The sequence below is a fragment of the Hyposmocoma kahamanoa genome, unplaced genomic scaffold (genome assembly GCF_003589595.1).
Source record: "Hyposmocoma kahamanoa isolate Upper Pololo Valley unplaced genomic scaffold, ASM358959v1 86, whole genome shotgun sequence".
NCBI lineage: Eukaryota > Metazoa > Arthropoda > Insecta > Lepidoptera > Cosmopterigidae > Hyposmocoma > Hyposmocoma kahamanoa.
In genome coordinates, this window is record NW_020654289.1 from 17,778,298 (window position 1) to 17,795,685 (window position 17,388).

The following is a 17,388-nucleotide window of genomic DNA, read 5'->3' on the forward strand; positions in this document are numbered from 1 at the left end:
CCAAGGCCTTTCTACACAGTAAATTTATTACGCACGCAATGTAAAATTTTGTTAGTTGTAGTAGCTTTATTTTTTATTTTGTTACTTTGTACTTTAAAATATTTTGTAAAAAAGTAGTTATAATTTATGATTTTCATTGGTCTAATATAGATCAATGAATTAAAAAGATAGTGAAATAGAACCAAATTTTCAATAATCACTTATTTAATGTTATCTCAAGTGTTACAAACGATCATATGTTTTATACCTGACTAAAACTCTTTTTATTGGACAATTAAATGTAGAAAAATTGTTTTAAAGAATTTGTAATTTTATTTTTATTTGATGTGATTGTGTTCTGCCAATAATTTGATTGTCTATATTTTTTTAAGAGGAGCGGAAGCTGAATGCAGGTTTCTATTGGAGAAGAAGTAGCTCTTGACAGAACTCACTGGAAAGATCTGGAGGAGGCCTATGCCAAAAGCCATGCTGAATTAAGAGATATACTATAGATAGGAAAGTAAAATTGTAACTCAGCTAAGAAGGCATAGTGATAAATATTTTTTTTTGTATTTATTGTTATTGTTGACATTAGCGACAATCACGATATTATAAATAGATCCCATGAGAAAAAAATATTTTTCGTTAATATCTATGAAGTTTTGAAATTGTCAGTGTAAAGTGAATGAAATATAGTTCGCCTAGTATGTCGTAGAAAATGTTTTTTAAATCTACATGTTTTTTTTTTGTTAACAGATATTTAGGTTCATGACTATTCCCAAAAATTCGTAAAAGAGCATTGAAAACATTATACATGAAAAATCTTTCCAGTGGGAAATCTATGGAAACTAGGTTGATAGATAATTTTTAGAAATTAATTAGAAATTTGTAAAATATCTGCAAGAAACATACCTTAGCTGGGGGCTTCTTGTTACAAACACTGCAAACAGTCACGATGTCAAATATATCACCAAAACACAGATATTTCGTAATGATGTCCTTCCAATCGCGAATAATACAACAATTATCGCGTTTAACTGATCAATACACAAAAACAGCTTATTCAACGTCTGACTCTACGTTGGCCATATATAAATGACTATGGAACGTAACGCATAAATTCATGAACTGTCAAAAATTAACAGCCAAAATAAACAAAAATATTTTTATTTCATAGTTGATTGCCAAGACTGTTAAATGCTATTCACAATTAAGTATTTTGATTCATGGACACTATTCAAAACAGAACTATTTATCATACATTTTAAAATAAATTATTTGAGTTCAGAAAAGTTTACACCGTCCCTCAAAAGTTACGTCGTACGTCTATGGGGTTGCTATATATACCACATCTCCCGTTGCTTATGTATGAGTTTAAAATAAAGACGTTGAATACAACTTGTGTCGTTAACTAAATAAAAAACCATTGAAAAGAAAAATTCACTAGAATCGATTTTCAGGTTCGTAAGTTTCTGTAGTGGATAATTTAGATAATTACAAATTGTAAAAACGTATTTGAATTAGGAAATAAAACTTTTTCTGATCTAAAATAGCATACATATATTTTTTTTCCTACAAACCAACGTTCTGGTACATTTAGAGGTCCTATGGTGGTGGCTGATTATTGCTTTAAGTTAAATTGTCCATAGTTTTGTCCTATTAATCAGCAGTCTACGATTTCATTCCATGTTGTGAAATGAAATTACATATTTGTTTTGACGCTTGCATTTTTATATTTTTAAAATTAAAGAGAAGAGATAAAAAAAGAGTATATTATGTATGTATACTTAGAGAACGTTGAACAACTGACAGTATGTATATTGGGAAGTATTTCTAATTACATGTTAACATTGGCAGTAGGTCAGGTTCATTCAAAACATAACAACATGCCATTCGAAATGTCAAAGCCATTGAAAATAAAGGCATTTCAATGTCGTATTATCTATCAAAAATGTAACACGAATCAAAGTTATTTGTACAAAATTTGGTCAATACATCACATATGTACTATATTTAACGGTGATGTGGCAAACAATAACTTTTGTATTTCAAAATATTTGAAACTCTCAAAGGTTTCGAACACACTCTATATTTCTATCTCTTTCACACTCGACGTCATTCTCTCACGTTCGATGTGTGGTGTCAGAGAATTATTCTAGATTTTATTTTATTAGAAAAATAATTAAATCTTGCAATGTTCATAGTATTTATTTCATTTTCTAATAATGTATGATGCTAGTGAAGGTGTGCCAGTGACATTGAGTTGGCTGGGTGTGATATAGCGAAGAAATCGTAGTTTTATTAGTTCACTATGAACTGTCACCAAGTGCTGAGTGGGGCCTGTAATTCAGGAGATCAATGTTTTGCTGTTGGTTCAGTGGAAGGAATACCGTTCACGGTGAGTAGTGGCCTCAAGGACTCTCGAGCCGAGTCTCGTGACGAGGCTTCATGTGTCAGAGCGTAGTAATGGTCTATACAGGAAAACGTAATTTAGTTTGATAAGCTGAAAATCATTTTCGTTTGAATATTAAACGATATTATCTCTGTTTGACGGTTTATCTGTGAGTTTAGCCTCATTCCTCACAATTTGCCATGGTTTAGATAGAAATGATTTTCCTTGGCCACTAATTTGCATGGGATGAGAAGTGATATTTGAATAACAATATAGTAGGTGAGGACTGTGTTTATCTTCGTATTATTTAATGCATCATTGTTTCGAAATGAATACTTTATCTTGTCTTGATGTTTGATTATCTTGAATAGGGAGCCTGTTTTAAAAAGAAACTTCAAGGTTATTCTGCAGTTCTACTAACTCATCCTATCTGTATGTTTTAGACCTTTTGGTTTATGGTTTTCATAGAAAATTAACTTTCTTTCCATAAAGTCACTGGTCTCCATTCAGTCTCATGTCAATGATATAGGTAATTTTGTCAATATTAATTGTTAAGTAAAATTTGTAGAAGTGCTAATACCAACAAAAGGAAAAATACATTGATTTGTGTAGACCAATTAGTGTTTTCAGGTAATCTTGTTAAGTATCTCTTTAACTTAACAATAAGTATTAATGCCAGTATTTCTCCAGAGGGAAAATTACATACTATACATTGCGATTTTGAACTCTAATATTTTTTAATTACAAATTATAGTATTTTTCAACTTCTATAACACTAGATGCTGGATTACTCTTACCCTCCCATTACATTTTGTGAGCTCTGCTTTGTAGCAAAAGTATGCCTTAATTAAGGCATTGCAAGCCATTATCTGACAATAGTGAATTGAAAATTTTATCTAAAAGTAAAATTCAGCATGTCAAGCTTTAGACTTTTGTTAGAATCTCGCCTTTAGGTCAATGGAATAAGATCTGTCAATGTTTAGCTATGCTGCCATCCATACATAAAATATTTTTGAGGTGGGGCAATCTGGCATTGTTTTTTGGTCTTATTAAACTTTTCAGTCATAACATCCTTCATAACCAACATCAAAAGATGTCAGTTATCTCTACTCTCTTTACTAAAGAACAACAACAAAGAATAAAGATGTTACAACATCTTTATTCATAAATATTTACTTGCTACTTCTTTGTAAAGCTACTACACAGAATACTGTTATGTATGTTGTACTGTTATTATTTGATTGAAGTGTTTGTGTTCATGCTTTTCAATCACAATGTTTTTTTAAGCATTATCATATGTGATATTATAAATATTTGAAAATTTTCTTCTATATGTGTATATTCTTTATATGGACATACATATTATCGGGGTTAGTGCAAATCCGCGTATGTAGTATTGGTAAATGTCGCCCATATGCTCTAAACCAAATTTTACAGGAGAGGGATTTAACATTATTACTTTGTTATTTCAATGGCTACGACTTTCATATTTGCACAGTAAATAGATAAAATGTTTATTCACCACTGTGACAAACATGTACACAGACACATGATACAGACACTAACTTAGACGTAGCACAGTTATATATTCTACTAATATCTCCCTTGGAAATCATATTGTGAAAAGATACTGACTCAGAAAAAAAGATGCGGCTGTCCGCAACGCTGGTGTGCTGCCAGGACCCTATAAGACAGAGACGCTACTCATAAAACAAAAACCAAACCAATTTAAATCAATTCAAAACCATTCAATCCAATTGAATTTAATTCAATTCAATCCAATTTAATTTCATCCAATTTAATTTAATTTTTTAAACACCGTAGCCACTCATTTTTTCAATTTCGGCATATTTAAAAGATACTCCTGCAGCTTCTGCTTGAAAGTTCTTTTTGTACGCTTTTACGGATAGGAGGAGGAATATTTTCCAACAACTAGCAGTAAGCATTAATTTATGTTGTCTACGGGCTCATAACAATAGATTCCCGTAAATCACGCAAATTTGTTGGCCACGACACTGAGGCGGATTTGATTTGACCACTGAGTTTTGAAATGGTAACTTATAATCCAATGCTAGTTACGCATAATTGCACTATCCCCGACTATATACTTCACGCCCCTTTCCGATCAGCTTAGGTTATAGACAACCAAGATGAGGTGAAAGACGTGTGTCTGTATAATTAAAATTATTCCATAGGTTACAGACAACCAAGATGAAGTGAAAGACGTGTGTCTGTATAATTAAAATTATTCCACTGTCTGTAAATGGTATTACGTAAAGGAGTCACCCCAAACGACATACCATTCCTTTCCTGTACGTCTGTCGCACCTTGGGCTCCAATCAGCGAGTACCTTATGCTGATTGGCAATTATTTTTAATTAGTGTATGCCATTGATACAATAAGATGAATGGTATTACATATCGATTTCATAGGTTTAACGATTTGCTACACATTGGAATTGAAACTTATTTTTGTTATTTATTAAAAATTTTGTTTATGATGCCTTTTGCAGCATGCAATCGGTCCATGGACCATGAGCTGTTGTTTTGTTATCATTGATTTGACGTGTTAGGCTCGCCCGCCCTGTGTTAGGCTGCCTTTATCTTTCCAATTTCTCCTTCCTTTAGTCCGACATGTGGCGCCTCTTCAATCGTCTGTTACCTAGTGGTTCGTCCAGAGCTTGTGCAAGCTTGTTTTCATATTGTGAGATTCTGTCCTTTTAGGCTTTTGTCATGCTACTTATCTCCTGTTTGACAGTAGGGATTTGCAGATAATTGTGAATACCATGAATGAATAGCCATGGAGCATTTTACCAGAGTTTTGAGCACACCATTTTGGAACCTCTGTAATATCTCCAAGTTTGATATACTTGCTGATCCCCACGGTTGTAATCCATAACTCTAAACCGGTTTGAGAACTGTTTTGTAGATGGTTAACTTGTTCTCGAGAGACAATCGGGATTTTTTGGCCAGAATCCATTCGAATGATCTGAATTCGTTGTTGACCTCATCATGTTTCTTTTGTATATATGTTTTCCAGGTTTGTCTGCAGTCATGGTAGAATCCCAAGTATTTAATAACAGTATTGTGGGGTAGCACGTCTTCACCTAGTTTCACAGTTGGGCAATCTTCTCTTCTCAATGTAAATGTTACATTGTTATATATTTTTTCATATAAATGGATTTTTAAGGGGTCAAAAGCGAGACTATCTGATTCAATCCTTTGTTTTTTGTCTATATAGAACCCACATATATTTTTTATTTCCAGGCATATGCTGCGGGATGTAACATAGTGATATTAGCATCCAACTTCGAGAGAGTGCAAATCATTCCAGGTGCAATTCATGGCTATATCCGAATTGGCTCGCTCGACTGTAGTACGGACACTGGAAAGATAGCTGCGGCGTACGGAGCTGAAGTATGCATATTTGAACCTACACCATTGATTCACACTGCTGCTACAACTCATGTAAGTATCATTTTAAAATCTGAATTTCATAATTATTAATACAAAGATCGAACACTCAGAAAAAATTCCTTCGATCCGGCCGGATTCGAACCGACGTCTTCTAGCATAACGTGTCAGAATACGTCGGTTTGAATCCGGCCGGATCGAAGGAATTTTTTCTGAGTGTTCGATCTTTGCATTTAATAATTATAACAAACTAGTAGAGTAATTTCACAAAAAATAATTGAATATCAATTCAATAAAAATTAAAAATCTGAATTTCATTTTAAATATAATGGTAAATATTATGAAGAACTACTTAGCTAATTAGGCTATCAAAAATGACACTTATTTATGTATCTAGTTATCTAGACGACCCAAAATTGTAATTTAGACTTATGAAATTATTATGGTAGTTAATGACAAATCAACGCCCATCTGCCGTACTGTTTGTCGCATTGAACAATTTTTGTGAGAATTTGACAGATTTGTCGTAAATCACCGATCAAGTTCTCATTAATAAACGCGTGTCTCTCTTAACCTTGATGTTACCGGTGTCATTGATAGTATTAAATATAAGATAGAAATTGTTATATTAACATCCAATAACAAAAGTTGTTTATTAAGTTTGTAAAATAAATCTGTCAATGATATGAACATCAATGACACCCAGTGTTGATTAATGAACGTACTATAGTTTATTCACATTGAGAATGTAGTATATAATTGTCATAAGGTAGTGTAATTTGTACAGTGGATTTTCCATAAGCCATTTTAATGTCCTAATTCTTGTTACTGTGATTAGTGTCATGTGATTAGTAAAGTTGAATTTCCTATTGTATTAGACTAAAATGCTGCCAAGTCTATATTTATGTTAATGATGTAGTAAAGTTGACTTCATTCACTTCAAAATCTAAACTTTAGTCCATTTAGAAAGTTGACTATGTGATAAATTTCTATTATATCCATGAGTCTCTATTTAAAAGTTCTTAGATGGTCCCTCGTAAATCATTTCAATTTACACAATAATCTGGCTGCCCTGTTGATATCAAATTCCAGGGCAGTCAATTGTTAAGTGGTTATGGAGCCTTGATGATATACACAAATGAAATCAATTTTTATTAGGAAACTGATATTGACAACATAAATATAAATTGTATTTTACATGATTTTGTTTGAAAGAGGATGCGGTGACAACAAAATAAGGGCGATGCGGATATGGCTTGGTGTCAAGGAATAGATGTAGATTGTCGAAAAAAAAATTTTGAGCTAATGTAGAAGGCAACATTGAAAGAGGATAGTCACGAAGAAAATTTTTGGATCAAGCCAAGAGTGTTCTTAAAAAGGCTAGAGGACGTAGTGAGAAGAATAGGAGGACGTCTTGAATAAAAGATTGATAAATGAAAGTGAAACAAAATATGCTTGTCTAGATTGATAGTAAAAAGATCGTGTTAAGTAACGATTGATAACCTCTATCAATGGGAAGTCAAGGCGGGGTACACGTATGTACTCGCGCTCTAAAACGCGACAAAATAGGTGGTTTCTCTAATTGTTAACGTTACTACCTATATGTTATTCCTACAATGTTTGGCTATTTTGCTTTCGGTTGTGTACTCAGCCACCCGCTAAACGTGGATTAAACTATATAAAGTACTTTTTTAATCTGCTAAATTCAACGCAGTCTTAGGGTCGTATTCCAGAACTCTACTCAATACTCAAGTCAGAACTTGAGTATTGCAGTGAGCACTGAAAATCATACTCAAGTCCTTGCCGTTAGGGTCGTATTTCCAGTGCTTGAAATCATACTCAAGTCTGCTCAAATCTTGACTTGAGCATTGAGTAGAGTTCTGGAATACGACCCTAAATGACGCAAGGTACAATGTTCAACAAAGCATTTCGAAATTTTCCATGTCTTCAACTGCGGGTTGCTATACGTAACTGAAATGTGGAACTGCATAAGTAACATTATCAGCTTTGTAAGTACAGTTGGTGCTTAGTCTTAATACCTAAGACATGTAACTAATACTTGGACTGCAAAAAATGGGAAAAGGATATTGAATAACTTTTAAATGCAATAAAGAGACAATGGAAAATACCGAAGATATGGATTACGTGGAACAAATTATTTAAGAATTGATCCACTAGTGATATCAGTAGATTAGATTGGCTAGTTTTACACGAATAGGCCGAATGAAGCACCTGTCACGGAATGATGGATTGGTCTTTAAATATAACAAAACGTATTTTTATCAAAGATAATTTTAATTTAGGATCGTTTTTATATCATTCATGTTTTATGCTCCGTATTTTTGATAGCAATTAATCGTTTGTTTAAGTGCAAATAATTTACTCGTTTATTCATTTGCACTGTATCTAAAGCGTGATCTTGAAATCACCCATCTTGTTGTGGTCGGTCTGTTAGTATGGGCCTAAACAAGAGTTACACACAGGGTTGTATTTAAGCACAAAATGCCGCGATGTGGACCAGTCTAGTTCGCCGCCCAATTTATGTTTTTGATTAAGAAATGTGTTACTGCCTTAATATAATCATATAATCATTAGTGTCATGAATATGCAAATGACAATAAAAAATGTTCTAATTACTGCTGTTAAAAATGTTATAAGTATATATGTATGTATGTAAAAAAGGTTACAATGTTATTATATAAATGTTAAAAGTGTTGGTCCTGGGAAGTACTGCCACCTTATCTATTTCTGCCGCCAAGCAGTTATGTGAGCATTACTGCGTTCTGGTTTTGAAGGGTAAGGGTGCTGGTGAAATTAAATATGATGCCATACTTAGTAGAGTGTGTTTAGCTATCGAAAGCTGATTAAGATTGTACGTCTCACTCATTTAAGACAAAAATATCAGATAAGGCAGTTAGTGAGAGCACACACACACTTCTCTTCTGAATTTGTCCCTTGATTTCTAACATATCACACATTGAAATCGATACCGCTACTAAAGGGCACTGCAAACTTTTGGAAAATGGTCATTAAAGTTTCTGAAATTAAGTCTATATTTATAAAGCGTAAGTACCACACTGTATAAAATAGTTATCCATTACAATTATGACATCAATATACTATACATTTTGTTATGCGTTTAATTGGAAAAAACAGATGCTGAAATAGATAACCATTTCGTTTCACTACGTGCAAAATTCTACGCAAATTCCATGCATGTACGGTAGAATAAACAATGTATCTTTTTATGTTACCGGTGTCACAAATTTTTTTGTTGAAAATTCTACCTTATCTACATGCGGATATGGGCCCGCGAAAGGACGTAAATTTATATACAAACATGTTACGAATGTTTGCAGCAGCAGGCAATTAGTCCACTTGCCATTTAATTGGTGATGTTTATTTACCATCATGGACCCATTAAACGTTCAACTATCACAACTAGACTGTGGTAATAAAGATTATTTAAAACGTTTAAGCACGAGTACGATAGTAGAATTGCCATTATTGCACACGAATCTTTATACTCCCCGTACTCTCAGTGACGTTAAATCACGCGCTCTTCGTAGAAGAATAAGTTGTTCAACCCACAAAGCATAGTGGACGAGGCTAAGGCATTGTTGAATAACAACCCTCCTTCCTTAAAAGAGACCCGTTGCCAGCAGAACTTGGTACAACTTCTATATTTATTAATACAAAGATCAAACACTAAGAAAAATTCCTTCGATCTAGCTTAATTTGAACCAGCGTCTTCAGCATACCGTGGCTGAGGAGTACTTTCACAAAAAATAATTGAATATATGGTATCATGTAAGTAAAACCAGGGCTCCGTCTCTTGCTCAATGTTATGCGATAAGTGCCGACCGCTGAGTGCGCCGACGTCGGCGCAAGCTCTCATATAAATCTTTTATTTAACAGCATTCGGCTTCGCACGACTGCACACGGCGGGCAAAGTTATTTTCAAGTCTCTGAGCGGGTGCTTAGGTTCCTTTTTCCCTCGTAGGGAGCGCCTGGCGTCATTAATCAGATGTAGTAGGCTATTATAGCGCAGAGATTTTCGATTTTGTATGAGAGTGATGTTATCAGTTACATAGTAATTATTAAGTAATCTGTGGTAAAACATTGTGATATTCAATAATCTGAATATTCTTGGCTGTAAGTTTATAATAATAATAAACATCCTTGCCGGTTTTATATATAAGTCGTTTAGTGTCTCGCATACTCGTACGTTTATAATTCTATTTTCATGTGTCTGTCATTTCATTCTTTCTGAACATGTCTACCTGTTAACAATAACAATATTTTTGTCACTGCATAAAATTATGCTTATTTAAGTGAACTTAATTGGGTTATACAGAATTTTTCTGTTATTCAGAGTTATTCTGTTAACAGCATTATTGTTGAATGTAAACTAGAATTGTAGTCAATTCTTTTAAAAAAAAAATTAGATTGTTATTCCGTAATCACTTGCATTTGAAGATTCACAATCGTCTTATTAGCATTGTATTGAAATAATCGTTGTTTTTCATTTCATTTACATAGACGTAAAATATCATTAAGATAGTTATTTTTAACCTTCGAATTCGATTTTATTTAGGTTTAACATCCATCCGTATTTGATCGGACATGTCCGACTTTTTGACCGTCTGTCAGGCTTTTGTCCGAATTTTTTGGCTAGGGGTAACAATTTGCAAAATGAAAAAATCCATCCCGCAAATTCTGTAATAAAATCCGATTTACGTAAAAATTTTATATCCGTGCGCTCGTCCAACTCTGCATCTGTGTGTGAGAGAGATATTTTATTTTATTACAAAAAAGTCCAGATTTTCTTGTAAATATTAGGCTTTTTGTCCATTATTAGGCTTTTTGTCTATTTCGGAGTGATAACCTTATCTGTGTATGTCTGTGTCTCTCAAGCAGCTGATCTGTTTTAAAGCGTTTTTTTTTATTTGAAGGCCTATTTATTCGGGATGGATTTTAGCTATGTTTGGTGAAAATCGGTTCAGCTGTTTAAAGACCTTGTTCCCCCAGTTTGTGTAAGGTAATAGTCAATATGAATATTTATAGGTCTTCCACTTGTCGGACTGGCTTGAAATCCGATGACGTTACGATAATATAGTGACTTAAGGGAGTCACCATACTTACTTAACGACGCGGAATCGCATTAAGTCGATCAGAAAAATCTTTTTGTTCATGTAATAAGAGGGAATCCGAGCGGAAGCGAAACGCGAACATCTTATTTACTCTTATTACATGGATTATAGGTTTTTTCTGGCCGGCTCAACGCGTTTCTTGTGAATATATGTGGTGAGACCCTTAATCTGATGCTGCAACCAGGACAGTCTGCATATTACCCAACTGCTCAACTACGTACAGTGGAACTGTCAAATTTGGGCTCGTTAAATTGATTTCGACGAGTTGTTAACTTACACATTATCATTTTATTGAATTTTTTTACTACATTACAGTTTTATATCGGGAGTTTTTAGATTTTACTTTTTTATTATCTCATATTTATAGGCTGTCAGTCGGTTATATTTGTTTACATTCATAAATACTTGTACTATTAAAAACATTGTCAGTAATATTTATATAGGGAACAGTTCTCACAAAACACAATTTAAAAATAAAAATAGTCGATACCACATTACATTAGTTATTAAAAAGTATCGAAACGTCAAAGTTTACATTTGCGGTTTGGATGTTTATTGATTCTGTACAGTTGCCAACAAAACTGTTATATAAGGGCTAGACCGGGCTTTCTCTAGTCTTTTGCGCTTGCGTCACGTCGAACGTTCATGAATGGAAGATTGAAAATAACAAATCTTACTGTGAATGAATTTTTTTACGTCTTAAATGATAGCCTGGATATCTTTAAGATCACAGTGAACAGGCACCTTTTATGCAAACGTGTACCGAGCTTACTTACTCCGCTGTCGCTTAACATAAGAAAATTGTCAAACCTGAGCTTACCTCAAAAAAAAATTAAGAACTCAAGTAATACTACTGAAATATTTTAGATAGGAATTTATAATCTCAATACAGCGTACTAAAAAACCGACCTCAAAAATACGTGGAATTACATATAATTACCAAGTTTTATTGGAATCGGTTACCTGAAAGTGCGAAAACCCGGATTCATCCCCTAGTTCGCCACTATGCGGGACTTCACACAGGAGATAATAAAAATCGGTTCTCACTTCTCAAAGTATATTGAGGGAGAAAGACCCCTTGAATTGGAGAATAGCAAAATCAACCATTACAATAATTGCTCCCTATAATAAAATTTAGGTGCTATTTATAAAAATGAATCTTCATGCGTGAGCGGCCACCCTTAGATAGGATGATTTTCTTCAACATTAAATGGGACCACTATGGAGGTATTCCAACAAAAAAAATACTCATGAAAATCGGTTCACAAATACCGGAGTTATCGCGTAACAAACAAAAAAGAGCGTACAGTCGAATTGAGAACCTCCTCCTTTTTTTTGAGAGTGCTAAAATAATACTCATATTTCTAACTTCGCCACCATCGAGTATAGAAATATTGCAACGCTACCTGGGGGCCTACCATAAACAACCTCTTAAAACAATATTTCTTTAACCTTACATTAACTTTTCGTACCATAACACGCTTAAAGTAAGCTTATTGTAATGTTAAAACTCTGATGTTTTATTGGCAGCTTTGTGACTATTCATTCACTCAGTTCGTACTAGGACGCGACTTTGCCATTAAAGTAATATTGCTCTTATGTCAAATTTAGCAATCTGAAAATAGTTACACGGATGCAATGGAAACAATATTATTTTCAGTTTTATTGTCTTAATATTGACTTGTTATGATTAAAAGTTAAGTTGAACTTATTTATTTACATACATCTCTTTAATATTTTGTTTATTTTTTTATTGAATAGCACATAGTAAATAATTTTTCGTTAAACAAAAATACGCTATGTTTATTTCGTAAAATTATAACAGCGCCATCTATATGCTCCTTGGCGAAACTAACAGTTGACACTTGGAACTTTAGTTCCGAACTCCCAACGTGACAATCAAGACTTAGCTTGTTTTATTTCTTTTTCTTCATGAAAATGCGGAATAATGATTGAAAACAACGTAATTTTAATAGATTTCATTTTACATACTTTTCTTTTCTTAACAGTCAAAATTCTCTGAATGTAAATAACATTAAGTACTTAAACATTATACTGTGATAAGACGATTCGGAACATCAAAAACAAAGAGATGGCGTTATATAGTTCACATAGCGTTTCCTATTTTTGGTAAGGAATAGACAATATTGGGAAATCATTCGTACTTTCAATCACTTTTTCAATAATACATTACTTGGTTGACAGGTTCGTCATGGTACGAATATGAGTAATATTACTTTAAGCTTACATTGAAATAAGATTGTTTTTGGAAAGGTTATGGTAGGCCCCCTGTATATAGGAATTGTTCCCAGCTAAGTATTGAAAACTCGTCTAATTCTATAGTTTTTTATAGAACCGCAGACGATAATTTAATCAGTTCGATTTTAGTTGAAACGTGAGATTTTTCAAGCCATTATACTACATTTCAACACTGCAGGGTGAAGACCTTCCTTCCTACTTTAAGTCTTGGAACTATACATAATCATAAAAAAAGAAAAACAAATATAATTCAAGACTAAAAACAAGCAATTTCTTCAGACGTTATTTGGACAAGTCGTATGCGATTGTACACAAATTGAATTCAATTCATTGTTGACATAACTTGTTGTCTGTCATGTGGTTTAGAAACGCAACAATGTGTTGTGATCGTGTTGTTTCATCGTAACATTATATGATCATAAGCTTTATTATCTTTAGTTTTTTGAAGATCTTTTTTTGGACATTGACTCATACATACATATACTTTACGCCCTTGTCCCATCGCGTGGTACGCAGTCCTCCTTGCTATCATAAAAAAATATCATCTTTGGATTGTTCAAGATCTCTTTTGGACATTAGTTCATTCATACGTATACTTCACGCCCTTGTCCCATCGCGTGATACGCAGATCTCCTTGGTATCATATATCACTTGGTATCATAAAAAATATATCATCTTTGGATTGTTGAAGATCTCTTTTGGACATTGACTCATATATACATTGACTTACAATTATATGGACGTCGGGTTCGCGCTAAAAAGTGTCCGCACTTGTAAGGCGCTAAAATCATATACAGAGCGCCAAACTCCGCTTTATTCTTCATTTGTTCGACTGACAGCGCGATACTGCGATGACATTACAATTTAAATTTCGAATAGGTTGACTTGGGACATTTTTTTCGTGGTTTTTGTATTAGACCCGTCGTCCATTTATTTGTAAGTCAATGCATATATACGTATACTTCACGCCCTTGTCCCATCACGTAGTACGCAGATCTCTTTGGTGTCATATATAACTTGGTATCATAAAAAATATATCATCTTTGGATTGTTGAAGATCTCTTTTGGACATTGACTCATACGTACGTATATTTCATGCCCCTGTCCCGTCGTGGTATGCAGATCAACTTTTTAGTAGCAGTAATAGATAGTAGGTCCTTGTTCAAGATTTCATCCAGACAGGTTTTTTTTTGTAATTGATATTACACTTGATACTGACGGGACGAGCTAGTCGTGCGCCTGATGGTAAGCTACACGCCTGTCTCTAACAGTTGCAGTGCCACTCAGCTCTTTAAATCGCAAAGATCTGAGGCGCACTGCCACTGCGCCCGTCACCCTGAGACATAAGTTGATAAGTCCCATGTACCTGTAATTTCACCAGCAACCTTACCCTTCAAAACCGGAACACAGTAATGCTGACAGTACTGCATAGCGGCGGAAATAGATAAGGTGGCAGTACTTCCCTGGACGAACTCTTTCACAAGGAGCTCTACTGCTACTAAGTATTGCCACCATACCAATTTCTGCTGACAAATAGTAATGTGAGCATTATGTACTGCATTCCGGTTTTAAATTGTAATGGTGGTGGTGAAATTACAGACTCATGGGACTTGTCCCTTTGTTACCCGTGGTACTACTAGCTGAACTACTACCTAGTAGTTACACGGGCAATAATAATCTCCCGTGTAACTACCGACAGGCCTAGTAGTATCACGGGTAAGTGTTTTTGTCCGTGGTACTACCACTAGTAATACGGGCAATAATACTTTCCCGTATTACTACTACCAAGATGAGCAGCGTTTTATTAATTTCATAAAACAAACGAACCAAAAGCCAAACAATACAATAAAAATGCATTTTCAGTAGCAAATACAAATCAACCTTTATTCTTATTCAACCTTAGATCTTAGTCCAAACTCATGGTACGACGATTTCGTTGAACTAAGGTAAACGATTATTTTAAGGGGAACTGTATACGTTTTTACAATAAGATTCCGGAGAATGTATTAAGATTATCATTTCTTAAGTTTAAAAACTATATTAAAAATATTCTAATTGAAAAGTCATATTACAAAATTGAAGACTACGTGTTAGATAAAGCTGTATGGAAAGAAGACATGGCTCTAAATTCCATACAAATTCAATTCGAAGTGTATTCCAAAGCATTTAAGTTTATTTCAAGAGCAACTAGAGTTTCTTGCTCGTTCTTCTCAGGGAAGTCAGCATAGTGAATGTGCAGTAGCTTAAAAATTACGTTTTTCGTGTGTAAATTTATTTTAACGTACATAGGACGTTGTAAAAACCAAGAAGTTGTAGATATACCACACTAGCACACGAATCTGAGCGATTTCTACTCCTTTGTTGTCCGCATTGTGAAGGAGAAAGGAATTCTCTTCTAAAAGGTTTATTCCTCAATAAACACAATGAAGGCCTTTTCAAGGCGAGCAAGCATTTCAGATTTTAGTCAAATGCTTACTCAAAACTGATAGAAAAGTTAAACAAACAAGAAAACAATATTTATTTATCTAAGCTTTCATAATACAGTTCATAGTAATTTAATGTGTATATTATGTTTGTATTACACAAATTTTGTTTTTTTTGTGCACGTAAGTCCGTTATTTTAGTTATCGTGATCATGTCCTGTACTTCGAGGTCTGCGGGAAGAAATTTCTTTTAGAAGTAAGCAGAACCTTTTTTTGTGTTCCTTTTTATTACATGTGATTTATGTGTTTTTTCTTGCATAGTCAAGAGCACGTCAAACTTGACACTTTGTACTTTGGACCGGTCTAATCGTAAGCGGCATAGAGTTGGATTTAAGTCTTAAGTGTCATGCTTGATGTGCTCTTGACCTTGTACAATAATCGATTAAATTAATAAATAACACCAATTTTAAATCTTTAGTCATTACATACATATTACACACCCTGATAATTGGCTTAAGTCTCCTCTATATAAAATAAATTTGACCAAAATCTACCACACTGGTACAATACATGGAAACACCTATAATTTATAAATATATTATTATTGACGATTGATTTAATATATTATTAGGGGTCAAGGGGCTTGTACACCGGTTTTCATGTGTCTCCATCTCTGAAGTCCGGCCCTGGTCCGTTCCTGGTCCGGTCCTGGTCAATGTAGAAAACATTACTATTGTCTCGGATCTGGGGGTTTGTGGTACCGTCGTTGTTTCCGATTTCCATAACACAGGTTCTTTAGTTACTTACTTTGGGATCGGAGCAACGAATGTGATGTTGTCTAATATTTATATTTATTTAATATGCACACTCGTAATAGAAAACCGAAAGTCTAAAATTACTTTGAAGAGGTCACTGAAACACGTAAGGAACCATGTTCACGTGACCTCATAGGACACCAGTTTGCCAATCTGGTCTAATTTGGAGGATCGGTTGAGACTCTCGACAGACAATCGAACACCGGTTAGAACGAGGAACACCTTTTATATACTGAATTCATTGATTATAGTCGAAACAGTGACATATTTTTGTACTTTTGGTACACTACACTGCGAATAGCATCATTGAACTCTTAACAAAGCGTGGTTTTATATATATATAATAAATATATGTATATTTTTTGTTTATTTAATTGAATTAAATACTACTCAGTCTAGGTTTAAAATCTATGAGTCTAGGACCAAACGACATAATATGAATCAGATGTAACCTTTTAATATTACATAACGTACAACCGTAAAATTTATTGTATAGCTTCATAAAAGTAACAATAGAATTTTATTGGAACGTTAACTAAAATTGGTTTATGTCTTCGACTATCCTACTTTGAATGATAAACTCCAGACCCGAGGTCAATGTATTAGTTTCGCGAATCTCTAATCATTGTACTATTTTCGATTGATTAGTTACTATACATATGTGCCTGTGGCAATGCGTGTATATTACAGGTTAGCCGATGTAGAAGGAATGATGCAAATCAATACCTATATTTTTCGTTCAATACCTCCTACTATAGTTCATTTCACTTAGCATGATTTCAGTGACGTCTGAGATTTGAAGTTTATAGAGATGTGATGATGTAAAATCGAATGAAAAAAGTCGATTTAGGGCGCGTTCCCACTATGTCGTGACGACAGATTGTCGTGTCTTGTATATTTAAACACGACAGATTATCGTGATATGGGAACAGGCTAGACACGACAATCGTCCAA

General features: G+C 33.9%; 1 protein-coding gene across 8 annotated transcripts in view; it reads left to right on the forward strand.

Annotated features, from left to right (window-relative positions):
• Window positions 1-2,231: 2,231 nt before the first annotated feature.
• The window catches only part of LOC113234839 (dmX-like protein 2), a 114,429-nt gene continuing 99,272 nt past the window's right edge, over window positions 2,232-17,388 (forward strand). For all 8 annotated transcript variants that reach the window (XM_026470353.1, XM_026470352.1, XM_026470358.1 and 5 more), the window contains exons 1-2: window positions 2,232-2,377; window positions 5,638-5,838. In XM_026470353.1, the coding sequence (XP_026326138.1) occupies window positions 2,291-2,377; window positions 5,638-5,838 (288 nt within the window). In that variant the 5' untranslated portion in view covers window positions 2,232-2,290. The remainder of the gene's footprint in view (window positions 2,378-5,637; window positions 5,839-17,388) is intronic.